The following is a 26,832-nucleotide window of genomic DNA, read 5'->3' as shown; positions in this document are numbered from 1 at the left end:
AACAAATCTGTTGTGTGCATGTCTAGGCTAAACAAATAACAGAGACCAGATTCACTATACCTAACAGGTATTCTTTTCAAAGTTGTCGGTTTTCTCAAGAAATTGTTAGAAATAATTATGGTAGTTCAGTACTGTCTAATCTAGTGTACACCATGAAAGAATGATTGCATTTGGCTATTGATCTGTTTGTCCTGTGTTGTTCTTCTGTGTGCTAAAAACAGCAGCAGCTAGCTGGTATCAGTGCTAGATTGTGCTGTTAGAGGTTAACTGGCTAAACAGGATCAGTGACAGCAACTCTGTTGCCATGGTTAAGAGCTGCTGTTATATAACAAAGATCATTCCATTGAACTACCCCCCCCCCCCCCCCACACACACACACACACACACGCACACACGCACACACGCACTCACGCACACACTCACAAACTTTGGAATGGAACATAATGGATTCACTACATTCTGGCATAATTGACCTCATCTTACCCTGATTTGACCTCAGATGCATTTACAAATTTAAATCTCATCATCAATCTGTAGAATTAAGTTAAAAAAAGAAGTTAAAAAAAAAAAAAAAAAAAGAAAGAAAAAAAAAAGGACCAGTCAGAACGACATACAAACCCGATTCTAAAAAAGTTGGGGCACTGTACAAATTGTGAATAAAGACAGAATGCAATGATGTGGACGTTTTAAAATGTCAATATTTTATTCAGAATAAAACATAGATGAAATATCAAATATTTAAACTGAGAAAATTTATAATTTTAAGAGGGAAATAAGTTGATTTTAAATGTCATGGCATCAACACATCTAAAAAAAAAAGTTGGGACAAGGCCATGTTTACCACTGTGTGGCATTCCCTTTTCTTTTTATAACAGTCTGCAAACGTCTGGGGACTGAGGAGACAAGTTGTTGTTACATTCTTGTCTAATACAGGCTTCTAGTTACTCAACTGTCTTAGGTCTTCTTTGTCGCATCTTCCTCTTTATGATGCGCCACATGTTTTCTGTGGGTGAAAGATCTGAACTGCAGGCTGGCCATTTCAGTATCTGGATCCTTCTTCTACGCAGCCATGACGTTGTAATTTATGTAGTATATGGTCTGGCATAGTCATGGTGAAAAATACAAGGTCTTCCCTGAAACGTCTGGATGGGAGCATATGTTGTTCTAAAACTTGGATATACCTTTCAGCATTGATGGTGTATTTCCAGAGGTGTAAGCTGCCCATGCCACACACACTCATACAACCCCATACCATCAGAGATGCAGGCTTCTGAACTGAGCCCTGATAACAACTTGGGTTGTCCTTGTCCTCTTTAGTCCGGATGACATGGCGTCCCAGTTTTCCAAAGAACTTCAAATTTTGATTTGTCTGACCACAGAACAGTTTTCCACTTTGCCACAGTCCATGTTAAATGAGAGAAAACGCCTGAGCTTCTGGATCATGTTTAGATATGGCTTCTTTTTTGACAAAATAGAGTTTTAGCCGGCAACGGCGAATGGCACAGTGGATTGTGTTCACCGACAACGTTTTCTGGTAGTATTTCTGAGCCCATGTTGTGATTTCCATTTGTAACGACCGCTCTGAGACGGTCAAAGAAAATCCTTTTTTTCTCTGAGAAAATCCTTTTTGATATTGTTCTATTTTTCGGCGTTGGATCATAGGCAGAGGATCATTGGTGATCCTTTGCCCATCTTGACTTCGGAGAGGATCTGCCACTCTGAGAGGCTCTTTTATACCCAATCATGTTGCCAAGTTGCTAATTGGTCCTCCAGCTGTTCCTTACATTTAACTTTTCCGGCCTCTTATTGCTACCTGTCCCAACTTTTTTGGAATGTGTAGCTCTCATGAAATCCAAAATGAGCATTTGGCATGACATTTCAACATTCTATGTTATCTATATTCTATTGTGAATAAATTATAAGTTTATGAGATTGGTAAATTATTGCGTTCCTTTTTTATCCACAATTTGTAGTGTCTCAACTTTTTTGGAATCGGGTTTGTATTCTAGATGGCTATAATAAAGTAATTTAGGAGGCTGAATGAAGGAGAACCAAAATGGAAGGACATCTCCTTTTTAATATTTCACTCTGTTCCTGTCAGACAGCAGCACTAAAACTGCCTTCCTGAGGGACAGAGAGGCTGATGGGACAGAATCACATTGCATAATTTGTGTGAATAATTCACACCCACTCTTGCAGAATGGGTGTGTGTGTTAACTGTGACACAGTTCAGTGCAAAAATTATTGCTAGTAAGTTTATTTCTTCTTGAAGTGGGTAACAAACCATCTGGAATCGGGTCCTTTCCCTCTGTCATTCTGAAATGTGGCCACACAGAGCAGAAGCAGTTGCATTCTGTGGTTGGTGTTTTTGATTACTGTAGGAAGGTGGTCAGGTCAAACCCTTTTCACTCATTGTGAATGTGTCTTATTGGTCGGATTCCGCTTTGCTGGTCTTTTTCTTTGAGTTGACTGACTTTCAATTTATCTTTAAGTGCTGCTTGGACTGATGTGATTGATTTACTTATCCTAGATCAAGCTTCAAAAGTACTAAATAATAATATAAAGACAGCCCTTGTTCTGTTACAGTAAGCCTGGTTTTTAAATGTGGTTTCACGGGCATGGAAAAGACAAGGGAAGTAAAATTTGATATGGAAACAATTTGAATTGAATCAGAATTTAACCCCAACTGTCTGGAAAGACCACAGGCAATGTTTTCCATATATTTTAATAAATCTTCTATCTTTTTGTCTTTCTCTCTCACGGTCTCATTTCAAATGCCCCTTATTGTAATTGCTAAATGAATCTCTCTTTCTCTCTACAGTGTCTCCTGAGGCTTTGGGGTTCCTGTCTGGTATTGGCGTGTTCATCTTTCTCGTGATTGTACTCTTTCTTTACCTCAATAACAAACTGTCCCTTGAGAGTGCCAACCAACTGCCCAGCCTTGACCAGTACAGGAAGAACACAGAAGCAGCAGGTTTGGGTTTGTTTTTCTGCATTTGTGATCATTTGTGATCTGCATTTGTGCAACTGATCAAAAGTGACAGTAAAGACATTTTATAATGTTACAAAAGGTTTCTATTTCAAATAAATGCTGTTCTTGTAAACTTTCTATTCCTAAAAGAACCCTGAAAAATATAATGGTTTCCACAAAAATATGAAGCAGCACAACTGTTTTACACATTGAAAATAATAAGAAATTAATAATGATTTCTGTAGAATCATGTAACACTGAAGACTGGAGTAATGATTAGGAAAATTCAGATTTGCTGTACAATTTATGATAAAATAGAAAATAATATGTTACAATATTACTGTTTTTACTGTATTTTCTTTACAGACCCCACACTTTTGAACTGTAATATATATTGAAATAGACTAAAAATGAGTGAGTTTGGTTTAAACTGACTTCATCAGTTTATTTTTAAAAAATGTTTTAGTTTGGTTTGATGTTTTGTATCTAATATAATATGACAGCGGTGTCCAAAATACTTTTAAGAGTTTAGGGAGTTTTTAATCGGGAGATATTGCATTCTCTCTCTCTCTCTCTCTCTCTCTCTCTCTCTCTCTCTCTCTCTCTCTCTCTCTCTCTCTCTCTCTCTCTCTCTCTCTCTCTCTCTCTCTCTCTCTCTCTCTCTCTCTCTCTCTCTCTCTCTCTCTCTGGTGATCTGGTTGAATGCTGGATGTACAGTACAGTACCGTACAAATCACCACCACATCTGTTAGTATTTTATGGAGCTAAATTGAGCATAAGTGTATATTGAACTCTTCGCACTGGTATTTTTAGCACATAGCGGTCATTCATAAAAAGAAACAACATGGTTTATCTATTTAAGTTAGATTAAAATAACTTCATAACATTCTGTAAAGACTGAGACCAAATCATGATGTTTTTGAAGCTGAGAGGTCCGGGATAACAGGAGTACCCAAACACAGCGTGACAATCTCCAGAGAGGTAATTATCTTCTAAACTCCAGATCAGAGTCTGTGAGAAGTACTAACAGAGCTTAATTAGCACCACTTAGGCCTTGGAGAGGTTTGTTAGACACGATTTGGTGGTTTGGAATTCTGGGATAGGCCGCACACTCATTCATGTTTGTCTGTCAGACACTGTGATGTGATGAAACTAGTCAGCTTGTGATCCTCAGCGCAGGACGTTGATCGGAGAGGACAGATGCCACTGGCCAGTTATTAGATTGTGTGTGTGTGTGTGTGTGTGTGTGTGCGTGCGTGTGCGTGTGCGTGTGCGTGTGCGTGTGCGTGTGCGTGTGCGTGTGCGCGTGTGTGTGTGTGTGTGAAAATGAAAGAAGGGGATCATGTAACAGCTCTGAGAGAAAATCTGGGCAGAATTCCAAACACACAAAGGATCAAATGTCCACATTGTCAGTATACATGTGCACACACACACCCTCTAACAATAAAACTGGGTTGAATAAACTCAATGAACCATACACATCTGTACACACAACTACCTTTTGTTTAAACCATCAAGCACTCAATCACACCTACACACTTATACTGCTGACAGGGGCACTTAATGCCCACACACTCACACATAGACATCCTACAGACAGGTTCTGGATCCATGGCATCACTGAGCTGCCCACACACAGGGCTTTACATAACTCTGCTCAGCATCAGAATCAGTGGCATAATCAGAATGACATTTACTGGATAAGTATGTTTGCACTTATTTGACCTGGCGAGGCACAATACACATGGATGTATTAAACATGAAAATGTAATGATCTTTTATTGCCATATTTTAAATCAGCTGCATCGCTGTTCTTCAAGGGTCGAGGTTTGGGGTTGGTATATGCTTTTAGAGGTTTTTGAAAGTCTCTTATGTTCATCAAGGCTCATTTATTTAAAAAATACTGTAAAATCAGAAATATTATTTCGTATACAGTCTTCAGTGTCACGCGATCCTTGAGAAATCTAATATTTTTAGACCCTTAATATTTTTATGGAAACCGTGATATGTTTGTGTATGAATAGCATTTATTTGAAATAGAATGTTTTTGTGTGTGTGTGCACAGTGTAAAAATCTTCGCTTTTGATCAGTTTAATGCTCCCTTGTCTCTTTATTCCTTAATTTCTTTTTTTCTGACCCCAAACTTTAGAATGGCGTGCATACTCTGCTTAGGTTTAACAATGTTAAATTATGAGTAGCTTGCCTGAAAAAAGTAGCATTCCCAGCATTGGTACAATGAATTGGGGTCCTGAGTCAAAACCAGTTGAGAACAACGAAGTTAATGTGTGTTATATGTATAATTGAACACAAAATATACTTTTATTTAATAGTAAATACTCACTATTAATTATGTTAAGTGTAAATGCTCACTGACTGTGGTAGGTTGTAATGTCATCTGTAGTCATTTAGTTTTTTGCTGTGCTGTATGTCTGATTGGCAGTGTCAGTTGAGGGTAATGTCAGGATGGCTGTTTTTCATGTCTTTGCTCTGAAGTCATGTAGGGATGCTAGCCATGATTCCTCTATCATTTAGGAATTATGCCAAGAAACAGGGCACCCTCCTCTTCAGTACTGTCATGATGGGGATATTTAACCTTACACCCTGCCAGAAAGGACCTTCCTCTGTCTAAAATATGTGAACAGAACTCATCTGCCCTCTGTCTCAGGGGAACATCTTATGCTCACTGCCAAATTTATCAGACTCCAGTGGAAAAAATATGCTTGACACGTCCACGAAAACTCTGAACCTGGTGTCTGTGGTTCCCTGAACCATCTGCTCCATGCATTACTGCTGCATAAACTACAATCATTACACATAATTACAATTATACATCGTAACATCTGTGTTCAGAGGCAAATTGGCACATTCCTGGTTCAGTCTGTGTGTGGTTTCTGGTGGATTTTGGAAACGCATAAATTACTGTCATAATGATGAGAGATTTGATCTCTCTGACTCACTTCACCTGTTGTTTGAGTCAGAGCATGCTGGGATTTCTTACCTCCAAGCATACTTTTGAGTACTGCTATTTAATTTTTAGGTTTTTAGCTTTACGAATCCTGATTTTAAGCATGGAAATTGTGTTATTTAAAGATGATTTGTTTTTCATTTTTCTTTCTTTTTTACAGGTGTTCAGATCATTTTTGTGTCCAATATTTTTTGCCATTTGAAGTAGTTTTTAACTGTAGATTTAAAGTAGCCTTATCTATTATGTAAATACATTTTGTTTATGGAGGATTTTGAAATGAACGTTCCATCGATGATCATTTTAAGACTGGCTTGAGAAAACTGAACATTTCAGAGAAATCATGAACTGAGCAATTAGCGGGAATCAAAACTGCAACATGGCATTTTTTAAGAGCTTCCAGAAAAGTCTCCCCTCCATGTCTGCCATGTTGGAATCAGTGACCGAGAAAGTGGACGACCTGGCTTATGCACTGAGCGACGTCACGTACACAGTGAGCGGAGAACTCGCTGAACATGTGAATACTATAATTCACAAAGTCCAGGCCGAAGAGCTGAAGAGGATTCGTAAGAAAGAGGCGGAAGAGAAAGAGGCTGCAGCACGGCAGGCCCAGGAGAGAGATCCTTTTCTGTGTTGGACTGAAATCCAGACCCAGGCTACACCTGGACTAGTGAAGGACCCTCATACTGCAGGCAATGACAATGGTTCAGTATTGTCAACTGAGACCTCTACACTGTAAAAAAAAATCTCGTAAAAAAATGGTAAATGACTGGCAGCTACGGCTGCCAAACAAAAACCGTAAAATTAAAGTAAAATATCTTAATTCAAATAAAATGCAAAAACAATAATTTTACAGAAATTTTCATTAAAAGATTTATTGAAAAACAACGTTATTTTACAGATTTTTTCCTTGTTTAAATTAAGGTGTTTTACCTTTTTTTTACGGTTTTTGTTTGGCAGCCGCTGCTGCCAGTCAATTACCATTTTTTTATGATTGTTTTTTTACAGTTTAAAACTGTTATTTCACGGGCATTTACCAGATTATTACAATCAAACTCTTTCAATAAAATGACGGCACTGATAGTTCTACAGAGAATTACTGTTATTTTACAGGAATTTACCAGATTGTTACAACCAAACTCTTTCAATAAAATGACGGCACTGATAATTCTACAGAGAATTACTGTTATTTTACAGGCATTTACCAGATTATTACAGTCAAACTCTTTCAATAAAATGACGGCGCTGATAGTTCTACACAGAATTACTGTAATTTTACAGGCATTTACCAGATTATTACTGTCAAACTCTTTCAATAAAATGACGGCGCTGATAGTTCTACAGAAAATTACTGTTATTTTACAGGCATTTACCAGATTATTACAGTCAAACTCTTTCAATAAAAAGACGGCGCTGATAGTTCTACAGAAAATTACTGTTATTTTACAGGCATTTACCAGATTATTACAGTCAAACTCTTTCAATAAAATGACGGTAATGGTAGTTCTACAGAAAATTACTGTTATTTTACAAGCATTTTCCAGATTATTACAGTCAAACTCTTTCAATAAAATGACGGTAATGGTAGTTCTACAGAAAATTACTGTTATTTTACAAGCATTTTCCAGATTATTACAGTCAAACTCTTTCAATAAAATGCAAAGACGTGATAAAGATTTAAAATTAAGAATTTTATTTTGGCAGATAAAATAAGTCTGAAAACAGTATAAAAAGAATTCAAATCAACTCAAACTCTGATTTGCAGCATTTGTTTACACAATTTAATAGTGTTTAAATTATGTAAAACAATCTAAATAAAATGGAATGATTCCATCATTAAATTATTGATATTGATATAAATAAAATACAACATTTAAACTACTTCAGTAATTAACAATAGTTTTATCAAATTCTCAAACTTTAGGATTATGGCTATACAAGACTGTGTAACACTTTACAAAATGTACAACGTTTATTAAAATTATACAGCATTTATTTATTAAATGTTAAAGGGTTAGTGAAAATAATGTAACTTATTCCTCACCCTCATGCCGTTCCACACCCATAAGACCTTCGTTCATCTTTGGAACACAAATTAAGATATTTGTGTTGAATCCGATGGCTCAGTGAGGCCTCCATAACCAGCAATGACATTTCCTCTCTCAAGATCCATTAATGTACTAAAAACATATTTAAATCGGTTCATGTGAGTACAGTGGTTCAATATTAATATTATAAAATGACGAGAATATTTTTGGTGCTCCAAAAAAAACGAAATAACGACTTATATAGTGATGCCCGATTTCAAAACAAGAAGCTTTGGAGCATTATAGATCAGTGTGTCAAATCAGCAGTTCGGAGAGCCAAAGTCACATGATTTCAGCAGTTTGGTGGTTTTACACGCGATCAGCGTGTCAAGCTTCTGAAGCTTCAGGAAGCAGTTTTGAAATCGGTCAGTTTTTTTTGGCACACAAAAAATATTCTTGTCATTTTATAATATTAATATTGAACCACTGTACACACATGAACTAATTTAAATATGTTTTTAGTACATTAATGGATCTTGAGAAACGAAATGTCATTGCTGGCTATGCAAGCCTCACTGAGCCATCGGATTTCAACACAAATGAGGGGGGTACAATCCACAAACCGTCTCTAACTCGAGATATCTGATTACAAATATAACAGTCTTTTATTCAGAATTCTAACAAGCGTTTTAAGAAGTAACAAAAAAAAAAAAGATCCATGATTTGTTACCAGAAGATAAAGCAGATAAAGAACAATCCTTCAAAATACCAGTAATCAGCAGGGTCCTTGGTGCATCTGGGAAGAAAAAAAGAACACTATGATTCTCTGAAAAGTCTTAAAAAAAAAAAAAAAAGATTTTTAATAAATGTTTTTTTTTTTTTTTTTTACTTTAAACAAGCTCAATTTAATGTAATTAAAGTTTTCTTTTTGTCTTCTGTTTCATCTGGTAGGGTCTGGTAGCTGAGGGTCTTTCCCTCAATATTTTTAAGGGAATTAAATATAGGATTAATGACGGCATATTTTTTAACTAACTAAAAAGACATGAAAATACTTGAGATGGTTTACCACCCAAAAATGGAAATTCTGTCATCGTTAACTCATCCTCATGTCGTTTCAAACCTGTATAATTATTTCTTGATATATTTTGAGGAATGTTGGCAACCAAACTGCTTTCCTTTGTATGGAGAAGAAAAAAAAAAACACTGAAAAAAAATTGATCAAAATAAAGAAAGTCATGCATGTTTGGAACAACATGAGGGTGAGTAAGTGATTGATAGACTTTTAATTTTGGTGTCAACAATCCCTTCAGTTTGTGTGTAGAATTTCCTGCAGAGTGTAGCTCTAAACATCTGCCTGGAATGTTCTGGTAGTCCTGAAAACCTTGATTAGGTGGTTCAGATGAGTTTAATTAGGCAAATTCAATTAAAAAATGACAAGGTTTTTAAAAAATATATATGCTTTATAAGGGGACGTTTACACAACGCGTTTTGGACATTCATTTACACAACAATGGAGTTCTGGTGGCCTGAAAACACAATGTTTTTGAAAACAATACCGTTATCTCTGTGTAAACTTAATGGTGATGGACACACATGCGCATTACGTTTAGTTTATAGGTATGCGTGTTTGAATGCATATGTGCGCAGACAAGGTAGGTCTGCGCACATATGCATTCTTTACCAATGAAATTGCCAAATCACTTGTCTAGAATGTATTAATACAGAGTTCTTTAGTTGTTTTCGTAGAATTGTGCAAACAGGGATTTTTCAATAAATTATTGTCATTTGTATAACATTTTTTTAACAAACACGTCAGTATACACATCATGACAATAATCCAAGAGAATTGTGAAGCTCACATGATAAGATAACTTATTATTATTATGTAGTTTCTGAAGCATGCTTTAGTATAATGCAAGTTTATATTCAGATTTATTTTTCTAAGCACATTTTACCAATTCAAATCCAAAATTATAAGTGATATATTTTTTTTAAGAAAGGCTCGGAGTGAAAAATGTCTTGTATTCAGGTGTGCATCATTATTACACAGGTTTTCATTTAAAAAAAAGGATTTAACTTAGACTGGAACGTCCTTTTTTAAATACCCATGAGAAAGATGCAATACTAGAAATTGCACAATTAAGGCATGCCCATTGGACAGCAAAACATCGATTCAGCAGGGTCATAAAAAAACAGGTGAAGAAATAAATTAACTTCTAAAACAAATATGAATTAAGGTGAATTAGTTGTGAACCATCAGGAACCCTTTAGTCTCCAGAACCACAGGACCAGACACCACCAGAACTGCAACCTACATAGTCTCCAGAAAGTGCAAGGTGTCAGGATATCAGAGACTTTTAAGAACCCTGAAATATGACCCCCACTTAATAAGAATCACAAGAGTCACTCTCAATCTGTCTATTATGTATGTCTTCATGTTTGATTCTTATTAAATGGTGTTTTTTAGGATTCTTTACCTAACTGAAGTGTCTGAGATCCTGACACCTTGCACTTCAGGAGACTCCAGGTAGGTTGCAGTTCTGGAAAATCGGCCTGTTTTTGTATGACCCTGCTGAATCAATAAGCATTTTGCTGTCCAATGGTCACACCTTAATTTTGATTATTGCATTAGTATTGCATCATTCCATTTTAATAATTTTTGACTCTTCAGTCTGAGTTAAATCTCTTTTTTAGCCCATTTTACCTTTTAGCCTTTTTCACTTTCATCCTTCTTTAATTATACATCCCTTATAAATGATTTAATAAATTAATAGTAGTTATCAAGATTAATATGGTGTGGAATCAGACTGTAAAAAAGATGGACAACAAGTCAGTTTTTAGGACTTGTGTGGCACACTTGTGTGAAATGGGTAAAATGTGCTTGGAAAAAAATAAGATCAGAATATCACCTTGTGTAATTATGCACACACTGTAGGCCTATATGGACTCACAAAGATGAATCACTTTTCCAACAATCTGTGGAAAGCTGGGATGGCATGATGAAGGGAAAATAGAGCATTTTGGAGTGCATTATACCTTTATGGTCTATGGTTTTATATACTGCATTGATACTTACTAGTGATGTACTTGTTTCTCTGTTGGTACCTGTTCTGCCCTGTAAACATTGTTCCGATGCTTGATCTAAAGAAAAGGAAAATAAAATAAAAAAAAGTTAAAATGAGCTTTATCTACTTTTAAAGTTTTATCATTAGCAGTTATCACAGTTGGAAAAGGAAATGTCAAAAATACTTGGAAAGAAACAGGCAGTCAAACATAATTTTAATCTCTCAAAGACAAGCACAAGCTTCATCATATTTTTATGTTGCTAAAAAAAAAAAAAAAATTATACATACATACATACATATACATATATATATATATATATATATATATATATATATATATATATATATAAAAGAAAGCCGTACACACCGTGTATACTATATATATATATATATATATATATATATATATATATATATATAGTGAAAATTGAAGTGAGCAGCAAGTAACCATTTTGTCCTCAGAGTTGATGTGTTAGAAGCCGGAAAAATGGGCAAGCGTAAGGATTTGAGCGAGTTTGACAAGGGCCAAATTGTGATGGCTAGACGACTGGGTCAGAGCATCTCCAAAACTGCAGCTCTTGTGGGCTGTTCCCGGTCTGCAGTGGTCAGTATCTATCAAAAGTGCTCCAAGGAAGGAACAGTGGAGAACCGGCCACAGGCTCATGGCACAGGCTCATTGATGCACGTGGGGAGCGAAGGCTGGCCCGTGTGGTCCGATCAAACAGACGAGCTACTGGAGCTCAAACTGCTCCAGAAGTTAATGCTGGTTCTGATAGAAAGGTGTCAGAATACACAGAGCATCGCAGTTTGTTGCGTATGGGCGGCATAGCCGCTGACCAGTCAGGGTGCCCATGCTGACCCCTGACCCCGCCGAAAGCACCAACAGTGGCACGTGAGCATCAGAACTGGACCACGGAGCAATGGAAGAAGGTGGCCTGGTCTGAGGAATCACGTGTTCTTTTACATCACGTGGATGGCCAGGTGTGTCGCTTACCTGGGAAACACATGGCACCAGAAGAAGGCGAGCCGGCGGAGGCAGTGTGATGCTTTGGGCAATGTTCTACTGGGAAACCTTGGGGCCTGCCATCCATGTGGATGTTACTTTAACACGTCCCACCTACCTAAGCATTGTTGCAGACTATTTTACACCCTTTCATGGAAACCCTTTCCTTGGTGGCTGTGGTCTCTTTCAGCAGGATAATGTGCCCTGCCACAAAGCGAAGTGGTTCAGGAATGGTTTGAGGAGCACAGCAACGGGTTTGAGGTGTTGACTTGGCCTCCAAACTCCCCAAATCTCAATGGCAAATCAGCATATTTTAATTATGTGACACTGAAGACTGGAGTAATGATGCCATGCAATGTGCTTATTTCGAAGTTCAGAAAATTCAAAGTTAATGATTTTAACCAGAATTCATAATAATACTAAATAACTGAACAACATCCTTGAATATTTTGTGGGAGTGACACCCCTAGTGTAACAAATCTTAGCGGCCAGCATGATGTAATAGTCATAGAGAATAGGGATTCATATTCAGGTTGTGCCAGAGGCACTATGTGCATTTTTATATTTGAATGGAGGGGTTTAAAGGGATAGTTCACCCAGAAATGAAAATTAGCCCATAATTTACTCACCCTCAAATCATCCTAGGAAGTATATGATTCTTCTTCCAGACGAATACAATTATATTACAAAAGAAAAAGAATGTCATATACACCTAGGATGATTTGAGGGTGAGTAAATGATGGGCTAATTTTCATTTTTGGGTGAACTATCCCTTTAACACTTATAATTTGGCAACTCTGGGTTCATTGGGGGTCATTCCTATGTTCCCCACGTTTATATGGCACATAAGGGAAACATGACTATGATCCCCAAAAGATATAAAGTATGCTCTAATGACTCCAAGATTGGAAACAAGACCCTAAAAACATAGCTCACCCAAAAATGAGAATTCTCTTATCATTTACTCACACATGTTGTCTAAACCTGAATTAACATTACATGTGAAACGTTACTTCTGTTTTCATGTGTTGTCTCCCACACGAATGACCTTCATATCTTCAACAAATGAAATTAAATATTAACATAACGACAAACTTCCAATAAAATGACTAACGTTACTACTGTGCATATCAGTAACGTTATCAATTCACTGTCTTCGTGTTAGTATTACAATAACGTACTTACCACCCCTGAAGATCGTGAGGCTGGATTTTCTTCCCAAAATTTCTGGTTCATGAGGGAAACAAACACACAACAATATTAGCTATTTAACTTACTTACTAACAGAGGTATTTTCAAAAGTCAGTTCACTCAATCCAAAGCTTCTATATTGATTTTTTTTTATCTCAAACCTAGCTTATAATATTAACACATGCAAACAACGACAATAACGATAGCTGGTAGTTAATGATTACAGTATGTAACTTACTAATGTCGTTATTGGGGTAATCGCGATTTGATTATCACTTAAACATTTATATCTTGATGTAACAGAAGATTTTAAAAAATAAAAATAAAACTAACGTTAGTTAACTTACCTTCTGCAGTTCCAATATGTCCGTTACGTTGGTAAAAGTTGCCCATATGAATTTTTTTCTTGTTTGTCCTCCATTAACATCCCGCAACTTAAATTCGCCCAAAATATAAAACATTTTTTAAAAAAATAACCAATGTAGGAATCCATGTAAAACCGAACAGAACCGAAGTTAGCTACTGCATTACAGATGCCCGAGCAGTAACGTTAACGTTAGCAGCGCACACACTCACTCTACAACAAACGTATAATTCAAATTTGACCTGTAAAAGGCGCGCGCATTTGTCATTGGCCAGTATACCGGATGACAGTCAGAATAACCAATCATGCTCAAAGCAATACAGAGAGAAAATGAATTAATGAATTGTTTAAATTGTGTGTGTATATATATATATACATATATATATATATATATATATATATATATATATATATATATATATATATATATATATATATATATATATATATATATATATACATAAATATACATACATACATATATATATATATATATATATATATATATATATATATATATATATATATATATATATATATATATATATATATATATATATACCAACCCCTACTCTGCTAAACACATACAGCGTAAACACTGCATATGTATTAATTTCAATTTCTGCATCTTGGTGGCATTACAGTTACATTCATGTGACCTATAATGACCCTTTTACATTTGTACAAATTACTGACCTTTCCTTTAGAAATAATCTTGCCTATTGTCAACTTTCATTTTCCCTTTTACTGTGTGGCACTATAACATAACTTGTTGATTTAGGGTGGATGCTCTGTCCAAAGCAACACTTGTTTGCTAATATTGCCATAATTCCATACAAGTTACACCATACACAGATGAGGCTTTATGACCACCTTCCTAATATTGTGTTGGTCCCCCTTTTGCTGCTAAAACAGCCCTGACCCCTAAGATGTTAGCAGCAGATCCTTTAAGTCCTGTAAGTTGCGAGGCAGGGCCACCATGGATCAGACTTGTTTGTTCAGCACATCCCACAGATGCTCGATTGGATTGAGATCTGGGGAATTTTGAGGCCAAGACAACACCTCTGCTTTGTGTCAGGAGCATTATCTGCTGGAAGAGCCACAGCCACAGCCACCAGGAAATACCGTTTTCCATCAAAGGGTGTACACGGTCTACAACAATGCTTAGGTAGGTGGGACGTGTTAAAGGAACATCCAAATGGATGGCAGGACCCAAGGTTCCCCAGCAGAACATTGCCCAAAGCATCACACTGCCTCCGCCGGCTCGCCTTCTTCCCATAGTGCATCCTGGGGCCATGTGTTCCTCAGGTAAGCCACGCACACGCACCCGGCCATCCACGTGATGTAAAAGCACACATGATTCATCAGGATTCGTGCTTTGTGGTCCAATTCTGATGCTCATGTGCAAATCATGGCGAAAAAAGGCCATCATTTACCCACCAAACCTGTACAAGTTTCTTTTTCTGTTTGTTATGAAGAATGTTGGTAACCAGACAGCTGACTGTCATCGACTACTGTTATGGAGGTCAGTTTGAAGTCAGTTAGCTGTCTGGTTACCAACATTCTTCATAACAGCTTCTGTGTTCAAACAGAAAAAGAAACTTGTACAGGTTTGATGGGTAAATAATGACAATTATTTTATTTTTTTTGGTGAACCATCCCTTTTAACTCCCGAATTTAATAGAAGAATGCTTTATTTTCAAATGTGTTTTTTTTCCAAGGTTTTGACAAAAATAAACGTGTTTAACTATCATTTGTTTTTCCTGATACTTATTTTACTTTTGTCAGAATTCTTGGCTTTCTTCATCTAGGCCAGAGTTGAATTTGTATATAATTTAAGAAAACAGAAAAAATACCATAATATAGTGATTTTCTCATAAATATTTGATTTACTGTTATTTGTCATTAATGATTTAATACTAAAACTTGCAGTCAAAATATTAATTTACAGATATTGTTTGTAATTTTACATTAATGTTTATCAAATTTATGAAAACAGAGATCTACTCTATAAATAAGTCATTTTCCTGTATAAAAAATAAGAATTACTGTTATTTGTCATTAATGATATAGTCCTTAAAATAATAGTCAAGTTGTTAATTTACAGATATTGTTTGTAATTTTACATGAATTTTATGTAATTTATGAAAATAGAAAAAATTACTGCATAAATAATAAGGTAATTTCCTGTATTAAAAACTGAGAATTACTGTAATTTGTCATGAACGATATGATCCTTAAAATAATGGTTGAGTTGTTAATTTACAGATATTAATTGTAATTTTACATGCATTTGTATGTAATTTATGAAAACAGAAAAATACTATATAAAAAATACAGTATTTTTTCTGTATAGAAAAATAAGAATTACTGTCATTTGACATTAATGATATAGTCCTTAAAATAATAGTCAAGTTGTTAATTTACAGATATTGTTTGTAATTTTGCATGAATTTTTATGTAATTTATGAAAATAGAAACAAATACTGTAAAAATAAGGTAATTTCCTGTATAAAAAAACTGAGAATTACTGTAATTTGTCATGAATGATATATTCATTAAAATAATGGTCAAGTTGTTAATTTACAAATATTATTTATAATTTTACATGCATTTGTACGTAATTTATGAAAACAGAAAAATATTATTTAAAAAATACAGTAATTTTCTTGTATAAAAAATAAGAATTACTGTAATTTGTCATTAATGATATAATCCTTAAAATAATGGTCAAGTTGTTAATTTACAGATATTGTTTGTAATTTTACATAGTTTTAAACATAATTAAAAATTACAAAAAAATACTGTAAAAAATTTAGAGTTATTTTCTGTAATTTTAGGATTTTTTTTTACAGTGTACAGAAAGTGATCTGTCACAGACACCTCATACAAAGTTCAGTGTGCAAAATGGTGCCGAATCACCTTCTGTACTCCAACGAAATGGATCCTGTGTTAAAGAAAGATCTAGGTCTACTGAATTAAAAACATCTATAAGCCCAGTGGATGGTGGTGAGAAGAAGAAATCTAGCAATAGGGAGAGACGTGCTGAAGGTGAGAGAATGAAGCTGCTAACTTTTCCCTCCATTCTCTGAACCTCAGTAGATGACTGTCCAAAAAAAAGGAGTCACCATCTTTTTCTTTTAAATCTGCCTGGACTCTTTCAAACTAATCTGATCTGTTCTGTCTTTCATCTGGTGGAAATGATCTTTGCTGCTGTCAAAATGTTGCTTTCCTCCATTTTATTGCTATGGGATAACTTGAACTCACTGAAATACAGTGCTTCCAGAAAGTATTCACAGCGCTTCACTATTTCCACAGTTTGTTATGTTACAGCCTTATTCTAAAATGGAATAAATTCCTATTTTTTCTCAATTCTTCAAAAGTACCCCTAATAACAATGTAAAAAAACAAGTAAAATCACATACATAAGTATTTACAGCCTTTGCTAAATACTTTGTTGAAGCACATTTGGCACCCATTAGAGCCTCGAGTCTCTTTGAGTTTGGCACACCTATTTTTGTCCAGTTTCTCCCATTCTTCTTTGCAGGACCTCTCAAGCTTCATCATGTTGGATGTGGAGCATCAGTGCACATCCATTTTCAGATCTCTCCAGAGATGTTCAATCGGGTTCAAGTCTTGGCTCTGGCTAGGCCACTCAAGGACATTCACAGAGTTGTCCCATAGCCACTCCTTTGTTATCTTAGCTGTGTGCTTAGGGTCATTGTCCTGTTGGAAGATGAACCTTTTGCCCTAGTCTGTTTTTATCAAGGATGTCTCTGTACATTGCTGCATTCATCTTTCCTGCAATCCTGACCAGTCTCCCAGTTCCTGCCGCTGAAAAACATCCCCACAGCATGATGCTGCCACCACCATGCTTCACTGTGAGGATGGTATTGACCAGGCGATGACCGGTGCCTGCTTTCATCCAGACATGACGCTTGCCATTCAGGCCAAAGAGTTCAATCTTTGACTCGTCAAACCAGAGAAATTTGTTTCTCATGGTCTGAGAGTCCTTCAGGTGCTTTTTGGCAAACTCCAGGCAGGCTGTCATGTGCCATGTGGCTTCCGTCTGGCCACTCTGCCATACAGGCCTGATTGGTGGAATGCTGCAGAGATAGTTGTTCTTCTGGAAGGTTCTCCTCTGTCTACAGAGAAACACTGGAGCTCTTTTAGAGTGACCATCGGGTTCTAGGTCACCTCCCTGACTAATGCCCTTCTCCCCCAATTGCTCAGTTTGGCCGGGTGGCCAGCTTTACGAAGAGTCCTGGTGGTTCCAAATTTCTTCCATTTACAGATGGTGGAGGCCACTGCGCTCATTGGGACCTTCAATGCTGCAGAAATGTTTCTGTACCCTTCCCCAGATCTGTGCCTCGATACAATCCTCTCTCAGAGGTCTGAGGTCTCAAGGATGATCAGTGGAAACAGGAGCCCCTGAACTAATTTTTGAGTGTCATGGCAAAGGCTGTGAATACTTATGTACATGTAATTTTTCTCTTTTTAATAAATTTGCAAAGATTTCAAACAAATATTCCACATTGTCATTATGGGGTTTGTAGAGTTGAGGGAAAACATAATATGAATTCAATCTATTTAGGAATATTTGGCTGTAACATAATACAGTGTGAAAAAAGTGAAGCACTGTTAATACTTTCCGGATGCAATGCAAAGGTCTCATTTTTTTACGCTCTTCTTCCTATCTCTTATTTCTCTGTCTGTGTAAAAGTACATGGGATTAGTTTTTTCTTCGTCTGTAAAAATTATTAATGCTTTGCCTTTATAACTGAACTTTCACAGATGTTACAGTAATTCCTTATTTTGGCTAAAAGAGGATATACATATTACTGTATTATCTGTGTGTTATTTGAGCCCTTTGTCATGTTAGAATGTGTTTTATTGTTAAACTGTATCGCCCTCTAGTGTTTGTGCTGAAGAGTTGAGAACATGGGAAGATATTTATCTGCTTTATCGTTTTTTGTTTGCAGACAGTTTCAGAAGTGTTTATACGTATTCGCATAGGCTTATACAGTTTTCCCCTTTTTAGTGAGATGAAACTTTCTCAAAATAATTTTTGCTTTCTTCTCATTTCTAAATTGTCTCCTATTTCTTCCACTCTTTTTCTCTCTCAGATAAGAGTTACGTGAATGCAGACTATCACTGCTCGTCGTCAGACAGTGATGATGAGGTGATTGGCCAGTACCAGGAGGCCGTGTCTCGTTCACAGGGTCTCCGGGGGGTCTCAGCAGGGACTAACTCACACCACCAGAAGGGCTATGGCTGGGACACACGGAAGAAATACTGCCCCCTAGCGGCTGAATATGATGGCTACAGCAGCGAGGCCTCAGCAGATGACGGTAAATGTACATTTCAAACAATAAACAGCTTTCTTAAAGCTATATGGTATCTATTGTGTCTTGTGCTGCTAGCTGAACCTCTGATATTAATGAGGATACGAGGATCACGAGCAAATAGCTTTCTATGTGTATGACAGCTGTGGATAAAATCAAATATTCTGTACATTAAAGGCACAATGTGAATTTTAGATTAACAAATATCCAAAAACTACTAGGACAATGTTATATAGTTTGTTGACTTTTGTACTAACATTATCCAAAATTAAGAATGTTTAAATCTAAAGAAATAAGCAATTTTACCCAGGACTAGGACTGTGTCTTTGCATTGCCTATCAATGATATCATAGACGTGTTACCCTCGATTTCCATTTTATTTTGTAGAAAACAAGAAAACACCAAAGATGCTTTAATATATTATGTGTTTTATTAGACAGGTGAGCAACTTTTTGGATGCATTCATCGAAAGAAAATAAATTATTGTTATCCCAACACAGTTAGTCATATTGTTTTATTATGGGTAATATCGATCTAGCTCTATCTAGTGCCACCAAGCGAACACAGTAGAACACATCATAACATAACTTTTAACACATTCAAACGTATATAATATAATAAAATCAGCACTGCGTTAACTCATATTATGCATGACCGGAAAAAGTGGAAGCAGTCGCCTATGGCATAATAAAAGCTTTGCGAAATTAAGGCTTCATCAAGCTACGCCTTTGTTTTAAATAAGTGACCTCTAGTGGCGAAAAATTACATATTGTGGCTTTAAAGGGATAGTTCACCCAAAAAGGAAAATTATGTCATCATTTATTCACTCTCAAGTTGTTCCAAACCTGTATAAGTTTCTTTGTTCTGCTGAACACAAAAGCAGATATTTTGAAGAATGTTTATGACAAAGCAGATAGAGCAACCATTGACTACCATAGTAGGGATAAAAAAATACTATTGTAGTCAGTGGTTGCTCTCTCTGAAACTCATCCAGGTTTTGGAACAACTTGAGGGTGAGTAAATGATGACAGAATTTTCATTTTTGGGTGAACTTTCCCTTTAAGGAAGTCAAAGGGGTTGCTGAATCATGTTGATTTTAGGAATTATGGTACTTTTATACACTACCGTTTATAGTTTGGAGTCTTTAAGATTTTTAATGTTTTTAAAGTCTGTTATGCTCATTAAGGCTGCATTTATTTGATCAAAAATAAAGTAAAACAGATAAATTGTTAAATATTAAATACAATTTTAAATCTTCCATTTAAAAAAAATATTAAAGTGTATTTTATTCCTGAGATGCAACACTGAATTTTCTGCAGCCATTACTGCAGTCTCTTCAGTTTCACATGATCATTCAGAAATGATTCTAATATGTTGATTGTAACATGTATGTTCTGTTTAAGTTTAGTTTTCTCTCTGTTTGCTCTTCTCGTTTGCCTGTTCATATTAGTTCCCTTAGTTACTCATTCATGCTCTAGTTTGTTGCTATGGTTATTCACTATTATTAGATTCTGTTCACCTCTGTTCCTCTAGCTCCCTTTGCTTGTTCACTGTATTTAAGCCCTGAGGTGCCCTTCATTTGTCCATTATTGTTGATGCATGTTTGCTGTGTTTATTATTAAAGACTATCTTGACTTTCCAACATGTTACACTGAATTGGTGCCCTTATTATTATTAATGTTGAAAACCGTTGTGCTGCTTAAAGGAACTGTATGTAAGAAATTATTCCAATTAATCATAAAATGGCCCTGATATGTCACTAGACATTAAGAAATCATGTTCATTTCAAATACTTATATCACTGACAGCATTTGTCCGGCAGGATATTGTCATTTAAAAGTTTTTGTTGCAGCCATCAACTGATGTTGGCATGTTGTGTTTTGGCCTGAAGCTCCACCCTCCACCGATCTACCAATCACAAAGTCAGTAGCGTTTCAACATCTGGGTTGCCAGATCTGCTCTAGTTACCACAGCTGCAGCTACAAACCTTACTGCTGATCCTGCAGCATATCTGGCAACCTGGAGTAAAGGCGGAGGGGGAGAGGGAATAGTGCTTGCAGTACCAGTTTTGGCCACAATCTTACATACACTTCCTTTAATTATGTTTCTGGAACCTGTGATACTTTTTTCAGGATTCTTTGATGAATAGTACATTCACAAGAACAGCATAATACAGTTGCAATTTTGCAAAAGTATGCAAAACGCTTGCAGAATGTGAAAATGGTAATAATTGTAACAAAATAGGAGAGATAGCACAAAATGTTTTATTTTTTATGTAGTGCTGTCCCGAATTAGATATTTAATAAGGTAATTTTAATAAAATGCAGCTATTTTTTTCTTGTGGACTAAATATAAACTGTAAACAAATGTGGGCCTTGCAGTACTGACTCGGAGAGGAGGGGGCCTTCGAGTAAAAAAGGTTGGGAACCACTGAGGTAGTGTATTTGTGGAATATTCCAAATTTTAAGATGCATGTACGGGATAATTTCAAATGAATGTGAAGATTTGCAGCTTAACTTTATCTGAAGCGTTTATCTTTTCATCTTTTTATTTTATACTGTATACACCGATCAGCCATAACATTGACCACTGACAGGTGAATAACACTGATTATCTCTTCATTACAGCATCTGTTAGTGGTGGTATATATTAGAGCAGCAAGTACAACATCTTATCCTCAAAGTTGTTGTGTTAGATAGAAGCAGGAAAATGGGCAAATTTAAGAATTTCATAGAGTTTGACATGGGCCAAATTGTGATGGATAGTCGACTCTCCAAAACTGCAGCTCTTGTGGGGTGTTCCCAGTCTGCAGTGGTCAGTATCTATCAAAAGTGGTCCAAGGAAGGAACAGTGGTGAATCTGGTGAACCGCCGACAGGGTCATGGGTGGCCAAAGCTCATTGATGCACGTGGGGACCGAAGGCTGGACCATGTGGTCCAATCAAACAGACGAGCTACTCTAGCTCAAATTGATCAAGAAGTTAATGCTGGTTCTGATAGAAAGGTGTCAGAATACACTGAGAAACCTTGGGTCCTGCCATCCATGTGTATGTTACTTTGACACGTACCACCAACCTAAGCATTGTTCGAAACAGTAATCCCTGGTGGCTGTGGCTTCTTTCAGCAGGATAATATGCCCTGCCACAAAGCAAAAATGGTTCAGGAATGGTTTAAAGATCAGAAAAATAAGTTTAAGGTGTTGACTTGGCCTCCAATTGAGCATCTGTCGGATGTGCTGAACAAACAATTTTGATCTAATGGAGGGCCCACCTTGCAACTTACAGGATTTAAATGATCTGCTGCTAACATCTTGGTGCCAGATACCACAGCACACCTTCAGGGGTCTAGTGGAGTCCATGCCTCTATGGGTCAGGGCTGTTTTAGCAGCAAAAACGGGGACCAACACAATATTAGGAATAATGTTATGCCTGATCAGTGTATGTGTTGCCTTCTATATATATATATATATATATATATATATATATATATATATATATATATAATATATATATATATATATATATATATATATATATATATATATATATATATATATATATATATATATATATATATATATATATATAGTATTGTGAAAAAGACTTTTAATCAAAATTTAATCATGTCTGGCAACTTGAAAGGTCTAAAACCGTTAAATGTTTAATCATCTATAAGCATTTTCACAGATTTCTAAACACTAATTATTTAAAACTACTGTCAGTCACAATTGGGACCGCCTTGCCGAGTTTGAGTTTAAGGTCTGATGATGACCATACCCATTCAAAGCAGAAAATTCAGAAAAAGAAAATCATTACAAACACATTAGGGTTCCAGCACCTTCAGTGCTTGGATTCCTAAAAAATCTTACATACCCTTAACTTTTAATGGGCAAAACAATATGTTGAAGCCCAAATTAAACCACCAGATGGTGCTGCTCAACTACAAATCCTCAGCTTAAGTTTTTTTATTTTTTTTTATTGGAATTTTGTTATGACTCAGAACTTTTTTCCCTTTTTTTAAAACCCCTCAGTAACAGACTGGGTAGAAAAATCTGAATGAAACCTGTTTTCAATAAAAATGACTGTGGGTTGCTCTTTCTCTGGCAGGAGGGATTCTTACAGAAAGCAAAGGGTTTAGATCATGAATGTATCAGATATCAAGTGAATTAGGACATTTCTAGAAGAAAACATTTTGGCATAAAAAGCCAGAACACTTTTTTTCCCCTTTCTTAAGATGAAAGATGAGAGAACAGTGTTCTTGGCTCTGTTTTGCTCCTCATGGAGCAGGATAAAATCAGATGTTATTCTGTGTTTTGGAGGAAGATGATTGTGCTTTTATACCACCGGATGAATCAATGATAATCAGTAATAGACAGGATTAGGGTTATTTTTTTGTACTTCCAATTTTTTTTACTCCATTCTGTGCCGAAATCCCTGCTGGAATCATTGCAGATGCTCAGAGCAGGAAGATTACGGAGGACGATGAAGAGAAAGAATGAAAATGTGTCAAAGGGAATCACTGTCAAAAAAGAAAAAAGCAGGAAGCTGTTGGATATCTTTCTCTGCTTCTATGAACTACTGCACAGAGAGACAGATAGAGCTGCGTGCTTTTCTCGTGAGCTGTTTTCCTGGAGGCAGGAGCGGCTGTAGCCTAAGGCCATCTGTATAATACATGAGGAGCTAACACACACACACATTTACATATACACTCACACACTCATTTTGCTTGAGTACTCACAAGTACATAAAAACACAAACCCATACTCTTGTGCACACATCCCCACATTCTTACACTCATGCATAACAAATGAGCTGAGAGTTTGCTGTTGGAGCCAAAGAGGTTTATAATACGTTGCTCAAGCATTACCTTTGCCATTCTGAGGAAGCTGGCTGTTTGGTGCATGACCCCCAAGAATATCAAGTTAGCCAAGCTGTTAAAGGCACAGTATGTAAGTTTCGCCGTTAGATGTCGCTTATTCAAAACAAAGGCGTAGCTTGATGTCGCTGTGAATGAGCATGGAATCATGCGAGTTGTAGTCTGGACTCTTCACCTTAGAAAGGAATACAAAGTACTGGAGAAAAAAATCATATTCATGGATTAGCACATGTATAGAAGTTTTATTAACGTTGTGGTGGTATGAAGCAGGATGCGTTGAGAGCCCTTGGATCGAATGCTAATAAGGGAGACCTGGGCAATTACCGGTCTCTGAACTTTTATTATGCTTATGTTCCAGTCGGCCGCTTGCGCTCTTTTAGTTGGTGTTTAGATCATTTTTGGGGTAACACATTGCTGTTTTACATGGTTAAAACAATCATACTAAATATATTTCAGTGTGTTGAAAGTTATGCTAAAATGTTACTCTGTGGGTTCGCTCGGTGGCTGGTTTGAGCGACTTGTTGCACTTTGCAGTAATCTTGATTGATATTAGAATATCATATTTATAAAAATAGGATGAATAAATCACAGAACCAGTCATCAGTCACATGGGTATATTTGTGGCAATAGCCAACAATACATTGTATGGGTCTAAATGAGTGTTTTTTTTTGTGTGTTTTTTTATTCATGCCAATGTTCCAGGAAGATATTTTGTAAATGAACTACCATAAATATATATAAAAATGTATTCGTAGTAATATGCATTTTTAAGGAACTGTAAAGGTGATTTTTCTCAATATTTAGATTTTCTTGCACCCTCAGATTCCTGATTTTTGAGTAGTTGTATCTCGGCCAAATATTGTCTGATCCCAACAAACCATACATCAATGGAAAGACTATTTATTCACATTTTAAAGTGACCCTTATGACTGCTTTTGTGGTCCAGGGTGACTTTTGCTGACTGACATACAATATATTAAAAAATGAATTCTATGACGGAGGAAGCTCTCTCTGATTGTCTCTGACATGACAAAATAGTGTTGTCTCTGAGGCATGGTAAAAACGTTACTTGCGGTGAATCAAGAAAACATAGGGAAACGGTCCATAACACATGGTTAAAATACTTGATTTCTCTGGATTTAAACATTGTTGGAAATGTTTGGCAATGTAGGACACGGGTCAACAAAATGTATAACATTGTTTAAGTGGTTTTTGGATATTTTAATCTAAAAATCCTACATATGTACTTTTAATGTCATGTTATTAATCATTCTGTGACATCTTGACAATACTGAATATTCAAGCATTATCAAGCTGAAACATGATAGATGTCTGACATGAGAGTTGATCAAAACATAATTGTGATATAGAGGGCACACTCTCTCATGCACATAGATAGACATTTTCTCTTGCTCTCGTTCATAGCCTGAGGTTGCAAAAGCTGCAGTGTTTTATGATCAAAGACATCATGCAACATTGAGACAAACGGACGTGCTCTTCCATCTTTGTAAACAGTGATGTTTCTTTCCTCCGTCCTCATTAAAATGAACTTTGATTCTAAGTTTCCATCTGTGCCTTACATTTGTGATTTTCCATTTTAGGAATCAGAAATTTAAAAAAAAATAAAGAAGGATATTGCAGATTCTGAAATCTTTTTCGGTCACTAAACAAATACGTAAATTTGTTATTATAATAACTTATTTACAGTTATTTTTGCAATCACTAGGACTCATTTCTCAATACTTCAGTCACCTTTTCAAAACTCTTCAGTCTTCAATCAGTCTATGTTGGCTAAACTGTGGATCATTTATCATTGCTGTGGCACAAAATGCATTCAGTGACTCTTTCAAATCATATTAATACTTTTCTCACTTAGATGCAACCCTTACCAAAACTATATACCTACAGGCCAATCTGCATGTTTGCATCTGTTCAAAACTATTAAACTTAAGTTCAAACATAATTTATAAGACAACATTTTGCAACATTTCTACAGTAATGCAATATTGAAATATATTCTGAATCTAACAAAATAATATCACAACAATAGATGTAGCTGAATTCCTACACAGGTGTCAGTCTTTCAATTGCATTACTATATAAAAAAAGGGGGGGAAATGTAGAAAAATATACACAAAAACTATTCCCATCGCTTCATAAAATGATTGTAGAACCACTAGATGACTTTTTTGGACTTTTTTGGACTTTATTAATGACGTCTTTAGTGCCTTTTATGGGTCTCGAGAGAGAGAGAGGTAAAGACATTGGTGTCAATGGAGGCCTTTCTGAGCCATCGGATTTTAACAAAAGTATCTTAATTTGTGTTCCGAAGATGAACAAAGGTCTTATGGGTGTCAAACGACATAAGGGTGAGTAATTAATGACAGAATTACAATTTTTGGGTGAACTAACCCTTTAGGTGTTTTGGTAGTTTTAATGCATTTTGAATGTGAAATTAACTGTGCCAAGATGAAAGTTGAGTAGAAGTGTGTGAAGAGTTTTGATCAAGTGACTTTATAAATGTGTCCTAGTGATTGGAAAAAAGCTGTCATTGAAAATCATTATAATAAATGAGAAATAATAATATAAAATATTATCAGTGAGAAGTAAAGTGTAGGAATTGAGGGAGTTTAGAGAAACTGTGCAACTTACTTGAAAATGCACAGCATCAATGTCTTCCCAATAGTCAGAACCACTTATCCCAGCCACACTCCAACAGAAGTGTGTGCGTGTGTGTGTGAGAGAATGCACTATATTTATGAGATCGCTAAATCTTCTTGTCCTAACCAGCAGCATGTTACTATGGCAACAGCCACTTGGTTCATTCCTTTTACAGAGCAGTTTGTATTGTAGGGTGAATGCAGGTAAATCAGGGCACCTTTTGCCATTCATTTCATTTTCAGATTCTCATGAAGCCACTAGCAGCATCAGCATATCCTCAGATTTCCTTGATTTCCTGCATTTGAAATGAAACGCGCTGATCAATTTATCATATGCATACATTCAGTGATTTGTATCCTTTGAAGGACA

General features: G+C 36.1%; 1 protein-coding gene and 1 long non-coding RNA gene across 5 annotated transcripts in view; one reads left to right on the top strand and one right to left on the bottom strand.

The window, feature by feature from the left end:
- syt14a (synaptotagmin XIVa) overlaps positions 1–26,832 on the top strand; it is a 78,200-nt gene that overhangs the window by 36,100 nt on the left and 15,268 nt on the right. For 3 of the 4 annotated variants that reach the window (XM_067421323.1, XM_067421322.1, XM_067421321.1), the window contains exons 3-4: positions 2,822–2,974; positions 18,710–18,934. In XM_067421323.1, coding sequence (XP_067277424.1) covers positions 2,822–2,974; positions 18,710–18,934 — 378 coding nt within the window. Of the gene's footprint in view, positions 1–2,821; positions 2,975–6,109; positions 6,665–16,439; positions 16,635–18,709; positions 18,935–26,832 lie in introns of those variants that run through there. The other variant, XM_067421324.1, reaches the window with a different exon arrangement.
- LOC137044929 (uncharacterized) lies at positions 8,505–13,852 on the bottom strand. The gene is made up of 4 exons (XR_010898654.1): positions 13,567–13,852; positions 13,214–13,255; positions 11,037–11,101; positions 8,505–8,756 (listed from the first exon to the last, which is right to left on the bottom strand). It is a non-coding gene; the product is annotated as an uncharacterized lncRNA (long non-coding RNA).

This window comes from Pseudorasbora parva, chromosome 17, assembly GCF_024679245.1.
Source record: "Pseudorasbora parva isolate DD20220531a chromosome 17, ASM2467924v1, whole genome shotgun sequence".
NCBI classification, from domain to species: Eukaryota; Metazoa; Chordata; class Actinopteri; order Cypriniformes; family Gobionidae; genus Pseudorasbora; species Pseudorasbora parva.
The sequence above is the reverse complement of the archived record's forward strand: the minus strand, read 5'-3'. Positions and strand labels throughout refer to the sequence as shown.